The sequence below is a fragment of the Emys orbicularis genome, chromosome 7 (assembly GCF_028017835.1).
Source record: "Emys orbicularis isolate rEmyOrb1 chromosome 7, rEmyOrb1.hap1, whole genome shotgun sequence".
In the NCBI taxonomy this organism is placed as follows: Eukaryota; Metazoa; Chordata; order Testudines; family Emydidae; genus Emys; species Emys orbicularis.
Window position 1 is genome coordinate 82,024,457 of NC_088689.1, and position 14,311 is coordinate 82,038,767.

At 57.4% G+C, this 14,311-nt stretch overlaps 1 protein-coding gene across 1 annotated transcript in view; it reads right to left on the reverse strand.

Annotated features, from left to right (window-relative positions):
* Positions 1-4,054: 4,054 nt before the first annotated feature.
* The window catches only part of RASSF1 (Ras association domain family member 1), a 29,912-nt gene continuing 19,655 nt past the window's right edge, over positions 4,055-14,311 (reverse strand). Inside the window, exons 3-6 of the mRNA XM_065408044.1 lie at positions 7,505-7,609; positions 6,894-7,188; positions 6,338-6,453; positions 4,055-4,201 (exon numbers count right to left, since the gene is read on the reverse strand). Of these exons, the coding sequence (XP_065264116.1) occupies positions 4,055-4,201; positions 6,338-6,453; positions 6,894-7,188; positions 7,505-7,609 (663 nt within the window). The remainder of the gene's footprint in view (positions 4,202-6,337; positions 6,454-6,893; positions 7,189-7,504; positions 7,610-14,311) is intronic.

Below are 14,311 nucleotides of genomic sequence, written 5' to 3' on the forward strand. Positions count from 1 at the left end.
GAGGCAGAGTGTAGAGTAGTCATAGCATGATCCATTGGCACCTGCCACCAGGCTGGCACCTGGGCATCCCAGTCCAGTGGGGCATTGTCCCTGGCGGGTGAGCTTTCCCAGCTGTGATGAGTGCTGGGGGAGTGGGAGGGCATCTCCCCTGCTCTGGTACCTGTACCCCTTATGGTGCCGCCCACAGAGCCAGGGGGCCTGCTGGAAGCCCTCACCCCCAGACCTCATGTGTAGTCTCTCATTCTCCCAGGATCAGAAGCTTGGATGGGGCGGGCAGAGGAGGAGTCATGCCGGGGAAGCAGCTCTGTGGCAATGGCACATTGGTGCCAGGACTTCTCCTTCATTCTGCTCCAGCAGCAAATCTAGCTGGCTGGTAGCATGTGTCTGAAAGATTCCTCCACCCACTGGCACTACCTGTCGTGTGGCCAACAGTGCTGAGGCCTTCCATGCTGTGCTCAGGAATCCAGCCTGGGCTGGCAGTGGGATGGAACCCACCCAGCCCTCCAAAGCTACATGGGCTCTGCACAGGGCCGGGTTTAGGCCGATTCCCCCGATTTCCCGGAATCGGGCCCCGCGCCTTAGGCGCCTTTTTAATTTTTTTTACTCACCCGGCGGCAGTCTGGGTCTTCGGCGGCACTTCGGCGGCGGGGGGTCCTTCAGTGCCACAGAAGACCCGGAGCGAGTGAAGGACCCCCCACTGCCAAAGTGCCGCCGAAGACCCGGACCGCTGCCGGGTATTCGAATCAGGCTGTGCAGTCCTAAAGCCGGCCCTGGCTCTGCAGGCCCGACAGGGACAGGGCAGGGGGCTTGTTCCCAGGCTGAGCAGCCTGTGCAGGGAGTAGAAAGGGTTTAGGGTAAGGGTAGAAGTAGGGAACTCCCTCCCAGGAGGCAGCCCTGACTATGGCTAATGTCAATCCACAGCACACTGTCTATTGCTGTCATCAAACCGCTGGGGACAGTTCATCCCATTGACCCGCCTGCCCCAGTAGGGCTGAGGAATCACAGCTGCAGGCCTCAGCATGGGGATCCTGAACTCCAGCCCCCAATTTTGTTCCCATTCTGTCTCCCATCTCCCATGGCCTTGCTCGGCCAATTGCAATGAGTCCTCCTCAGACATCCTGTAGATCAGTGCCCCAAATACTGCTATACCGGTGTGGGATGTACAGTACAGGGTGGGAGGCTTGCGGGGGGGAGGAGGGTACTGAAGGTGGAGTCATGGGGGGAAAAGGCTGCATGGGGCAATGTTCTGGCAAATTCCCAGCAGCGAGAATTCAATTCCACCTCAATTCATCCTTGTGGATACTGGCATCAGCTTCACTTCCTGGTCTACACTGGTGCATATCACTGCCGTGGGTAGTTGGAAACAGCTGCCATGCTTCACCCCAGAGGTGGCTGCATTTTAGGGACACGGGAAATGAACCTTGTGTTTCTAAGGGGGTCTGGGCTTATGCAGGGTGAGTGGCACCATATCACTGTAACTTGTTATATGCTCGCCCGTTCTTCCTGAGGGTGGGTCCCTGGGAGATTGGTTCACCTCTGAGCAGGGGGGTGGGGGGGACTGCACAATTCATAGTGTGAGACAACAGCCTGAATCCTTGCAGGTTGCCCCATTGCTTACCAACACAATTTGGGCTATCGTAGTGGGCCAGCCAACTCATGACTCAGCAAATCTCAGTGACTGTGAATCCGGAGTTGCCAAACCAAACAGGCACCCCTCAGAGAAGGGCAGCCTTCTGCAATGGCCATTAGCTTGCAAGGGAGGGTGCAGTGCACTATACTATGGAGTCTACCCCTCTCCCCCCACCCCACCCCCCGACCACCATTCCCCTCCCGAGAGAGGAGAGCATTGCCTGGACTGGGACACAGAATAACAGACCAACAGGCAGCAGGTCCTCAGGTCACCTCAGGGCTGATCACAGGTCCATGTGGAAGATGTGGGCACAGCTATGCATGGCAGCAAGTGGAAGTTGCGTGGACATGGTGAGGGGCAGGGTCAGTTTGCCCCCATGGTTGAATGGTCCCTCCCCCTTTGCCTCCCTATTCAGTGTGGCCCAGGCATCCCAACTGTTGCACCTTTAGGCTTTCCCTGTTCCTCTGGCTGTGGCTGGCAAAGCATGGTGGGAGGCCACTGGGGTGGGGGTGGGGAATAGGCTCAGGAGCTGATGCTGGGCAGAGACAGGACACAAATGCAGCTGATTTTTTTTCCCGGTGGGTGGAGTGAGGGAAGCCATGCCCACACAACCCCTTGTGACATGCCCCCAGCCAGCCGGATTCCACTTTGAAACACAGAGGACAATCAGCACAGATGGGAGGAAGGGGACAGCCCCTCATCGCTCAGCTCAGTGCTAGGAACAAAGCCCAGGCAGGTGGTGACAAAGTTGCTACCACGAGCAGGCCCCATAGGTGAGTGAGCTAGACTGTGCCCGGGTCGGACGCACTGGCCCTCCCCCTGGTCGCGCCAAGGACTGGATGGGGCATGGGGACTAAACTCCCCTCATCCCGAGGGCTGGCTGCTTCTGGGCAGTGCTGGCTTATGCAGATAGGAGCTTGCCCTACTGCTAGTCATGCAGACACCATCTGCCTGGAGGGTTGTCGTTCTGGGGCCAAAACTGGCTCCAAAGAAACAAAACAGCAAAACAGCCTTGCCCCGAATCATTTATTGATCCACACAGAGCCAGCACCACGCACAGGCCGAGCCTCCAGGAAGCGCGGCCCCCCTGGGAAGCTCGGGACATTCAACAGAGTCAAGTTCAAAAACATTCACTGAAAAACTCAAATTCCCAAGCGAGGCCCCCCTGCAAAGCAGGCAGCCTCTTGGATGCATTCGCACGGCCTCAAGTCCCACATGCTCATGGGGAGTGGCTCAGTTGCTTCACTCCAGCCTGGCAGCCCTGCACCAGTGCCCCAGCTCCCTGGGCACCAAGGGTCTGCTGCTCCTCCAGGGAAGGGTTAGGGTTAGGGACTGTCCAAGGCTAGGGCTACCATCCCTCTCCCTCCAATGCTATCTACTTGCCATTGCTATTGGCCCATGCTCCCGCCAGGATGCACCGAGCTTGCTGGGGGCAGGTTGTAGGGTGTCATCCCTCCATTCATGTGATGGACCTAGTCATGCAACAGCGCCCAGGGCCTCTTCTCCAGGATACCCATGGGGGTAGACCCATCCCTGGCACCAGCTCCATTGAGGATACACTTGGGGATGGGGTTGCCCCACGTGGTCCCCTGAGCTCCTCCTGGCCTTCCTTTGGATGCTGCCCTCTACCGAGGCCACCTTTGGTAACGGGGATCCTGGAAAGACCGATGCAGGGTCTTGAGGGCTGCATTGGTCCCTGGAGCAATTCCCCTGGGCTTGCCCCACAGACAGCCCCAAGCGCAGCTGGATCAAGAGAGTCCTCAGGCCTGCCAGCACAGCGCCCTGTGGCTGCACCTGTCCAGGGAACTAGGGTCTGGCTATATCAGGCAGTCTTGGCTGTCCTGCTTAACAAGCCACAGGGCAGGGCTGAACGGATCCAGGGCCCTCCCACTCTCTGAGTCCATTGCTACCCCCCAGGAATGGGAAACAGGGTTCAGGGGCTACCATTAAAGTCCACATTGAGCCACCATCTATCCCTGGACACGGCTAGGCCCAACTGAGCCAGAGGCCCTGGCAGGAGGATGAACCCGGACCGGCTGTACCGCCCCACCTCTCCCCAAGGCGCAGCCAGAAGCGGCCATCCCAGCAGTGACCCAGCAGCCCCACATATATGCACACATGATGGGGGGGGGGGGGGGGGGGGGGAGTTCACCCCGCCCCCCCAGGGAAATGTCCCACACAGCCCCTCCATCGCTCACACTTGTGCCTCACACGGCACCGGGGCCCCCCACGGGGGAGCCACCCACCTCCCATTCCTCCGCCACCCCCTCCCACACTCCCCCCCACCTCCCTGCACCCACGCAGGGGAGCTCCCGACCCACAAGCATAGTCCCGGAGCGGATCCGTCCATGTCCGCCTGGCTTCGCCGCCTCTTCTCCTAGCCACCTGGTGTCAGTTGGAGTGTCAGGTCCGGGACGGGGTGGCTCAGCCCGGGGTGCGGGTAGTCAGTGCCTCCTGCATCTTCTGGCGGCAGCGGGCGTACTTGTGCAGGATCTGCCGGACGTGCTCCTCCTCCTCGCGCTGCAGGATGCGCAGGAAGTTGTGCAGCTCAGGCATGCTGAAGGCGTCCCACTGCAGGGCGAGAGGGAAGAGAACCTGTCACCCTGGGAGCCTGTGCCACGGTGTGCAGCGTCACCTAGGTAGTGGGTCTGGGCTGCGGGGCATTAGCAGAGCTCTCGGGAGATTACGGGGTTGGAACCCAAGGCTGGACTAGCGTGCGGGGGGGTGGGGGAAAGCTGTGTGTCAGGATGGAGGGGCATCAACAGAGCTGAGTGGGGTCCATAACAGAAATAGCAGGATGGCTGCAGGTTAGGACTGGTGGGCATTGGCAGGGGGAGAAAAAGAGGGAGCCCGGGGCTGCAAGTCAGTTGAGGGGCACTGGTAGTACTGCGTGGGGTTCACGATTGGAACAGCAGGGGGCTCCGGTCCAGTATCCTTCAACTACACTGCCCCATGCCGACCTAACCTTACAGGAATCAGTAGTGATCTCGGATTCCCTCCTAATGGCAAGGGGGGTTTGAGGTTCTCATGCTGGAGCAGTGCCCCGCACCTCACTGTCCCCATCTCATGCTCTCAGGCGTAGCCTTCTGTTTCTACCCCTGCCATGCCCACGTCCCAAATGGGACCTTGCTGAGCTCCCCTATTTGATCCCATTGTTCCCCTTATCCTCTGGAATGGATGATTTTATGAAATTGTAGCATGAACTGACTGTGTCAGGGAACACCTGTCTGTATGTGGATCCCTCAAGATTTAGCAGGGTCGTGTCTCTCTCTGCCAGGTCAGAGATAATGGGGACTAATCAGCATACAACACTCAATCCTCTACTCAAAGTAAAATGCTTTGGGACAAGGGGATTGCTTCAGCTGGGAAAAGACACTTCCTGCCCCTGTCTGAAGGGAGGGGGGTTTGGAAAGTTACCAGGAGGAGAATAAAGGAAGCAGGTGCGCCCCCAGAGTCTATAAAGGAGCTCACAGAGGGGAAAGGTCCAGGAGTGAGCCATTTTTTGCAGCAAATGAAGAAGAGGAAGGCTGCGGCAGGGACAGGCTAGGCAACGGGGTGCCCACCTGCCGGAACACAGATGTTCCCCAAGGGAAGGGTGAGCTAGTGAGGGACATCGCGTTTAGGGTGTTTGATTGTTTTGTACGGTCTATAATCTCCTGCCCATCACATCAACAAATATAAAAAGCATCAAATTGAAAGACTGTACAAAGCGAGTGTGCGCGTGTGCATGGCTTCCCAACTATTGTGCACCCCTGAAAGAGTTAAATTGAAACCGGCATCACCCCTTTCGGGAGGAGTTCTGGGAGCGGGGTGTGCTCACGCACTGGGGAGTGTGAAGGGTCAGCGCTGTGCCCCAAAGGGCAGGTGACTGTACAGCGGGTTCCAGCACTTGGAGCGGGGTGGCCAGATGCGAGGTCTGTGCCATGAGTGTGCCTAGGGATCCTGAGACTGGGGCAGTGGCTGGACTCCGTTCAGGCTCCAGGCAGGGCCGGCTCCAAGTTTTTTGCCGCCCCAAGCAAAAAAAATTTCCCGTGCCCCCCGCCCCAACTCCGCCCCATTCCAATCCCTTCCCCAAATCCCTGGCCCCGCCTCCTCCCCTGGGCGCGCCACACTTCCCCTCCTACCTCTCCCTCCCAGGCAAGCCCGGGGGGGAGAAGCGGAGCGGCGGCGCGCTCAGGGGAGCAGGCAGCAGTGGAGTGGAGGTGAGCTGGGGGGGAGCGGTTCCTCTGCCCCCCCGCCCCCCGGGTTACTTCCTGCGGCCCTCCCCACGCCCCCCACCGCCGCAACTCACCTCCACTCAGGGCCGGCTCCCGGCTTTTTGCGCCCCAAGCAAAAAAAAAAGAAAAAAAGGAGCCGGAGTGCTGCCCCTTGGAAAAAGTGCCGCCCCAAGCACATGCTTGGAGTGCTGGTGCCTAGAGCCGGCCCTGGCTCCAGGAGCTTGAAGCATCCTGGGGATACTGAGGACAGAGGGTCGGATTCCCCTTGCAGCAAGCCTGGTGGGTGGCCAGGAAGGGGCGCTTACAAGAATCTGTGACACCCCTCTGCACTCACTCAATTCCCCCTTTCCAGCCATCTGGCCCTGCCATCAGGGCCAGTCAGCGAGGCAGCCAGCAGGGGGCAGTGCTGTAACACCCTTCCCACAACCCATAGGCTTCCAGAGGGACTCAGGCTCCCACTCGAGACACATCAGGGCATTCCCAGACTCACATTGACCTCTCCGGTTTCGTTCTCTTTCAGAACGAAGCTGAGGACCTTCTCGTTGGGGCCAGCCAGCAGCCGGAGATGCAGGGGCTGCTCCTCGTCTGAGAGCTTCCGCAGGTACACTGCAATGACAGACGGGCCACGCAGCTCAGTACAGTGGAGCAGATGGCTCCAGCTACTCCAGCCCCAGCCTCTCCCAGCAGGGGGCGCTGTGGGGAGGGGGCAGGAGTACTGGCTGTGGGGGGTCCGGCTACTCCAGCCCCAACCTCTCCCAGCAGGGGACACAGGGGGAGTGGGGCAGCCACTGTGGCAGGGTAAGACTTAAGCCCTGGCTGGTCAGTGTAATCTAGGGTGACCAGACAGCAAGTGTGAAAAAATCGGGACGGGGATGGGGGGGTAATAGGAGCCTATATAAGAAAAAGACCCAAAAATCGGGACTGTCCCTATAAAATCGGGACAACTGGTCACCCTAGTATAATCTACACACCGGGAATAGCTCTGGCTGGTTTTAAAGCTGGTTGAGATAGGGACTGAGCCCAAGGGAGGAGAGGAGGCCAGGTACCTTGGTCGTCCTTCTCAGCTCGCTCGAAGAGAGCGAACTTGCGGGGGTTGTCAACCACCATAAACTTCTTGAGCAGGGCCTCGATGACCTCGCTGGCGCGGGTGCGGGAGATGATGTGCAGGTGCTTGACCGTGTCCTTGGGCAGGTAGAAGGACGTGCGGCGCGTCACCACCTGGGAGCGCGGTGCCTTATTCACGTCCTGAATGGAGGGCGCCTTCTTGCTGGCTGGCACCGAGACCGGCCGAATCAGCTTCAGCTGCACCTTGATGAAGCCAGTGTAGGAGCCATCTTTGTTCTGGGAGGAGGCAGAGCCAGAGAGAGAATGAGCTGGGCAGAGCTGGGGAGTGGGGCAGGAAAATGGGGCGGCGAACATGAAATGGGCTCTGGGTGCAGCCCCTGGGGGCAGGGAACACCCAGAGTTGGATCCCTGTGCCCCCTGGAATGGGCTCCGGATGCAGCCCCTGGAAGCAGGGAAGACCTGGACATGGAGCCATGATCCCCCTGGAATGGATTCAGGGCACAGCCCCTTTTTGAGAGTTTGAATCTGAAGCTCTAAGCTCCTTGCCATGCCCCATTGCCCGGGCGCAGACCCGCCGCGCTCCTGGCCTCACCAAGCTCATGAAGAGGTTGCTGTTGATCTGGCTGTTGTATTCCTTTATCTTCTGCTCGATCTCGGCTTGGGTCAGAACCGGCTTCTCCCAGTCAATCTGCTCATCCTGCAGGAGAGAGAAGCATAGGGTCAGCCCACCACCCTGGATAGCAGGGGCTCCCACGTGGCTCCAATCCCCACTGCTACCCCCTGCAACTCTGCCCGGCCACAGCCCAGGCCCACTCGGTGACGTGGCGATTGGCACAGCACCCACAATGCCCTTCTGCAGGAGTTAGGACTGCTATGCTCCCCCCCCCAGCTCCAAGAACTTCCTGCTGCCTGGTCTCCGATAGCCCTGGGCATGGGTGCTCTGGATCCTGTGCGCTGGGCGCGCTTCCCCCGCACGGCCCCCTCCACCCTGCCCTGGCGAGTTCACCTCTAGGAAGAAGACACTCCCTGACCTGGTCCGGCTCAGGAACCCAGCAGCACCAGCACCAAGAAGCACCATGACAGAGACCGTGCCCCACTTCCTGGTGAGGCCCTCAGGGCAGGTGAGGCTGCCCGGGAGTGACTCTGATGTAGCCAGTGGGTCACAGTGCAGCAAGAGAGGGGGCCAGGCGCTGTGTGTGACACGGACGGCTCGATTTCAGTCCGGTGGGATGTCCTGCTGCTTTGGCCTGGGTGAGCCAGATTGGGGGGGAGGGAGGCAGATGAGTTCCCTGCCCCCACGGGAGAGGTAGATACGAAGTCTGCTTTAATCACACCTGCTCTGCAGGGCAGACCAGAAACCCCCATGGGCAGATACCTCATGCGAGGGGTGCATCTGGAGAGAGATAAAACCCTGCTGAGCCTTTCTGTAGGGTTCCCCCAGCCCTGGCTGGGGGCAGCTCCCTGGACCCACAGGCAGGATCAAAGTGGGGAGTCAGGAATCATCCCCCCTGCTTGTTATCCCAGAGGCTTCTAAGAGGCTGCGAGCCAGAGAGAGGTTTATATCATGCAGCAGCCAACCCCACAGAAGCCACAGGCCGGGCCCAGCAGGTGGGCACTAGGGGAGGCTCAGGGCAGAGGAAGGCTGTGCCCATGTTGAGAACAGGGGGGACTATGCCAGCCAGCAAGGCAGACTGTCATTACCACTGGAGAAACCACTTCAAAGCCAAGAGCTACAGCAGCTGCTGGCCTGATCCAGGGGCGAGGAGGCACTCACTGCCAAGCAGCACCCATTGGCGGGTGTATAGCTCACACCCCCATGCTGACACAGGGAACTCACACAGACGGGGCTGGGGTGCAAGTCAGCGACCAGCCTCCAGAAGAAAAACACAGGAGGCTCCAGCAGGAGATCCCATCTCCAGGGTGCCTCAGGCAATTGCATCCCCGACCCTGCCAGCAGGCCAGGTGCCTCTGTGCCACCCTCGGCCAGAGGGTAATCAGTAGATGCCCAGCATTTGAGCTAGAACAGACTACTCGGATCACCTGCTCTGAGCCCCTGCAAACACAGGCCAGAGAATTCCCAGGATTACTTTCAAGGGGCTAAGTGGCCCAGGCCCTGTGGTACTAAATGGGGAGCGGGCACAGCATGGGGGTTCCAGGCTAAACACCTGTCCCCCCTGACCAATGCAAGGCAAAGAATAGCTGCTTGGTCTGGGGTATTTGCTTCAATGCACATGTCGCTCTTCAGGGGCTAACTCGGCACTGCCCGAGTGTGGTTTTGGTTTAACCCCATGGCCATGCGCCTGCAGTTTGAGCTACACCATAGCAAGGGTTGGGGTGGGGGTGGGGGCGTGGAGAGAGAGGAATTTATCAACCCCATGCTGCTCAGGGTTGGCACAGGAGATCTAGACACAACTCTCCACTAGAGCATGTGCCCAGCCAGGAACCTGGTTAGGAGCCCCGACACCACAATGATGGGCTATCTTATAGCACCTCAGTAGGACAATGCAGTCAGCTCATGTATTACCAGCTCTTACTTCCCACAGATCACACACAAACACGCCCAGGACACACATGCCGCCAGAGCAGGAAAGCCAACCCTCTCTCTTTCCGCTGCCACAGAACTTCATTGCACCCTCTTGCATCAGCCTGGCTTCCTGCTGACATCAACCCTCTGCACGCCCCCCCCCCCCGCAAGGGGAATTACAGATGAGCTCACCACAGACCAATCAGAGCTCTCCTGGGATTTCTGGGAACCACTTCCTTTCCTTTCCCACCGCAAGGCAGCTGCCTGCGCAGGATGGCAGTGGGGGAGAAGAGAGAAGCGAATGGCACGTGGCACACACACCCCTCCACTGCATGGCACACATCAGACATGCGTGGACACACCCCTGGATGCTCACACCCATGTACACACAAATAGATACTACATAGCGTATGGGTAGTAACCCACACCTGGCATTAGCACCTGCGGCAGCTGCCCAGCATGCTGTCCGGGGAGAGGGATGGCCAATGAGAGGGCAGATTGTGCTGGGGAGGGGGTTCCGAAGCCACCCAAAGGGGCAACTGGCAGAAGTGTTAGAGAAGGAGAATGGAGATGCTGAGCTAGTGGGCGAACCGGAGCTGGGCTGAGCAAATAAAAGAAGAACAGGAGAATACAAGCAGAGGACTGGGAAGCGAAAAAGAGGAAAGAAGGAAAAATAGGAAAAGGTTTCAGGTCAGGAGAAGCAGGAAAAAAAAAAAAAAAAACCAGACCTGGGTACGTGCACAGACACTGTTAGAGAAGGGAGGGAAATCAAATCTACAGATTTACCGGATAGAGAGAATCAAGGGGGAAAAAAATCTGAAATATAATTGGGGAAAAAGGGAATTGATCAAAGCTGCGTGAGATGCAGACAGATCCTGAAAATGGTAAACGAGAACACCCCCTCCCCAAAAAAACACCTACAGTACTTGAAAACAGAGAGAAACTCTTTGAACATCTTGACAGAACACAGCTCAAAAGATGCCCAATGGCCAGGTGAGGGCCCACTAGGTGTGGATAAACTCGGCGCAAACAGGTACAGCCACAGAATCTAAGGAGCACTTTGAGCCGAAGAGGAGCAAAAAAAAAAAGGGGGGGGGGGGCGGGGACGACAGCAAGAGTGGAACTGGACTTACAGCCAAAGAGAGGAAACATTGATTCTTCTCTGAAGTGACACAGGATATTGTTGAGTGAGCTCTTGGGTTCTTGTTAACAGCGATGCATTTGGTACCAACCGCACAGCATGGACAAGTACACAAAGGTTAATGAGTTCGTCACCTATATAGCTTATTATTATAAGTAGTAAGTCTTTGGTAATGTTCGATATTATTTGTGCTCCTGGTAGAATTTGGGGGTTTTCCCTATAAAATGTAAAGTTATCCCTTTTGCCTTGGTTTGCCTCTGGCTCTCCTCACAGCTAGCATAGCCTCACCTAGCCAGGTCACCACATGTGCAACACATACACACAGTTCAAAGACAGACTGTGCGCGCACACACACACACACACACACACACTGCTAGTGCTGCACGCCAGAGACCATCTCATCTCAAACAGAAGCTACAGCAGCTTCTAATTTACAATTGCTAGACCCGTTTTCTCCTCTTAACCCATGTCCACCTGCCTTCCTGTATCCAACCCTAGACAGAGCCATCAGCCCCTTACTACCACGCACACCACATTTACCCCATCAGGTCTAGCAAGCATTCACGGAGGGTGGCAGGACTGCTTCCCCATCCCCAGGCTGCCTGCTAGTTAATATCTATCAGGTGTTTGAAACTAGAGTGCTCTGTGGCTTAGCTGAGCCTGCTTTATCACCCACCAAGCTATGGTTGCTACTCTGGTCCTTCCCCCAGCTCCCATATCTCTGACCCCACAGATCAGTCAGCTGATGATCCTCTAGGGCAGTGATTTTCAAACTGCGGGTTGCGACCCAGTACTGGGTCGCGGAATGTAAAGCACTGGGTCGCGGCGGCTCTGGTCAGCGCCGCCGACTGGGCTGTTAAAAGTCCCGTTGGCGGTGCTGCCCGGCAAAGGCAGTCTAGTCCCTACCTGTTCTGACACCGCGCTGCGCCCCAGAAGCAGCCATCAGCAGGTCCAGCTTCTAGGCGTGGGGGAGCCACGGGGCTCTGCGCACTGCCCCCGCCTCGAATACTGGCCAGCCAATGGGAACTGGGGGCGGTGCCTGTGGGGGCCAATGGGCAACCAGCCAATGGGAGCTGGGGGGAGGGGGGTAGGCGGTGCCTGCAGGCGAGAGCCATGCAGAGCTGCTTGCATACCTCCACCTAGGAGCCGGACCTGCTGCTCACCGCTTCCAGGGCACAGCACGGTCTGCGGTGCCAGGACAGGCAGGAAGCCTGCCTCTGTACCACTGCTGCACCGCTGACCGGGAGCCACCTGAGGTAATCAATCCCCTGGCCCAGCCCTGACCCCCCACCAAACCCGGAGCCCCTTCCTGCACCCCAAGCCCCTCATCCCCTACCCCAGATCCTGCACCCCCAGCCCAGAGCCCTGAACCCCTCCCACACCCCAACCCCCTGTCCCAGCCCAGAGCCCCCTCCCACACCCTGAACCACTCATTCCTGGCCCCATCCCAACCCTCTGCCCCTCCCACACCCCACACCCCAAACCCCTCATCCCCAGCTCCGTTGGGTCATAGGCATCAACAATTTTCTTCAACTGGGCCACCAGAAAAAAAGTTTGAAAACCACTGTTCTAGGGAATGGTTCTCCAGTGTGATCATTCAGCCTGCACTGCCCTAGCTCTGGGCACGTGCTTGTCCCCTGGTTGTGGGGGAGGGAGCAGGTACCCAGGTTCTGCTCTACAAACAAGAGACCAGGGAATAACTCAGAGTGGCAGGCAGGGGGCCCTTCAGGCAGAGCCACAGACTCCGGGGCCTGAAGCACATTAATAGCAGGACACACCACTAATCACGAGGAATTATCCAACACATTTGGAGCTGTGGAATCCCACAAAGCCTCCATCTAAAGCCGGGGACGGGTCTGCAGTGTCCAGACGTCCATCTCATAAGAACATAAGAACATAATGCCATTAGATCAATGGCTTGTCCCACCAACACAGCATGGCTGGGCATTACAATTACCCTGATTTTCCCGGAAGACTTGACAGACAACTGGAAAACTGCTGGGTTACATCAGCACACACCCGAGGGATGAACGATGATTAATGAAAGGGAAGGAGAGAGCAAACGCTCAGAGCGATCTGTCTTTGTTAACACCCATTTAACTCAAACGCTCAACAAACAGGCAGGAGGAAAACTCTCCCTGTTAAAGTTTCAATACCCTTCAATTAAAGACTGAGAAAGCTCTTGCCCCATGTTACCAGATGCTCTGGAACTACTCCATACGAAGCCAGTCAGGACTCTGGGGGAGCCTTCTCTCTCTGAGCATGCTGTCTCCAGGGCAAGAAGCTTACACAGCTTCAACCTTCCTGGGTCTGACCTCGGAGCATTCAGCATCTCCTTCCACACCGTGGGCTCCCCACAGCGAGTCCGCCCAGGCGGGGCTCCTGGGGAAGCCAGAGGGCCCTGCACCCCAACTCTGGAGTCAGATGGGACTCTCAGCCAGCCGGTAAAACAGAAGGTTTATTAGTCGACAGGAACACAGCGGCGTAGAACAGAACTTGTTAGCACAGAAATCAGTGACTTTCAGCCAAGCCCATCTTGGGGGAAGGGGAGCCCAGAGTCAGGGCTCTTGTCCTCCCCCTGCGCCCCAAGCCAGCCGAGGCCAACTCACTTCCAGCTGCCTGGCCCCTGCCCTGCCCGTTGCTCCTCCTCCAGCCTTTGTCTCACTTCCTGGGCCAAGAGTCACCTGGTCGCATCCCCCTCCTGGGTCTCAGGTTAAGAAGGGGTGGCCATGGCATCCGTGCAGGCAGCTGGAGCAGCCTCCGCAAAAGTCACACACGCTTATTCCCACCACCTAGACATTGGTGCAATACACAGGGAAACTGAGGCACACACAGCATTCATGGAAAACAGTAAGACTCACATAGGCTCACATACAATATAACAAGGGAAAATCCCCACTTAGTCACACCCCAGTTCTCTAGTCCTCCAGGGACATCTCCAGCAAAAGCAGGGGAGACACAACTGCACATTCCTGCTCTTCCTACAGAAGTAGTCAAAAAAAAAAAAATTATGGAGCCAATGCCTAGTTTTCTGGTTGCCTTCCCAAGTCACATTTAAGACAGGAAGTGCAAAGCTGCTTTAAACTCCTGCATGCTATGGTTGTAATGTGCTCTGTTAAACAAGGACTGCTGCCCAAGGCCCAGCATCTGGCTGCCCCTGAGTCTGGGAAGGAGGTTGGGTCGTGTGGATTTTGCCTCGTCCATGTAGCCTTTGGGAATCAATACATTAAGTGCAAGTTACTAGCACTGTTCTCTGTCCACAACTGTAATTCCATGGGTGGGAAGCTCTGCTCTGCAAGCAGGCCTAGAGCAGCTTAGGCAGAGGCTTACAAAACCCAGCCCAGCTACCCATCGACAGGATGTGGGAACATGGGTGTGTGTCGGGGTGGAGCGTGTTTCCCATGTGCAGAGATCAGATCCAAGGAACTAAAGGGGGAAATCTCTGTATCCTGAGGACCAGGGCAGGCGGAAGCCTGCGAGGGTGGGGTGCACAGCTCGCGGCTGAAGGATGAAAAGTCACAGGGAGGGACACTGGCATCCTGTTTACAGAACAAAGGGAATTTTCTCCAAGGCCCATTTTCTGGGACATTACATAACGCATCACTCCCTGCTCCAATGCCGCAGCGCCTCCTACAGGCACCCCTGGCTCCAGACATTCCCTGCCAGCTAATGCTAGGGCAGCGATAGCGTTCCCCACACACAATGGGGCATGCCCTGCCAGGGTATCTCACACA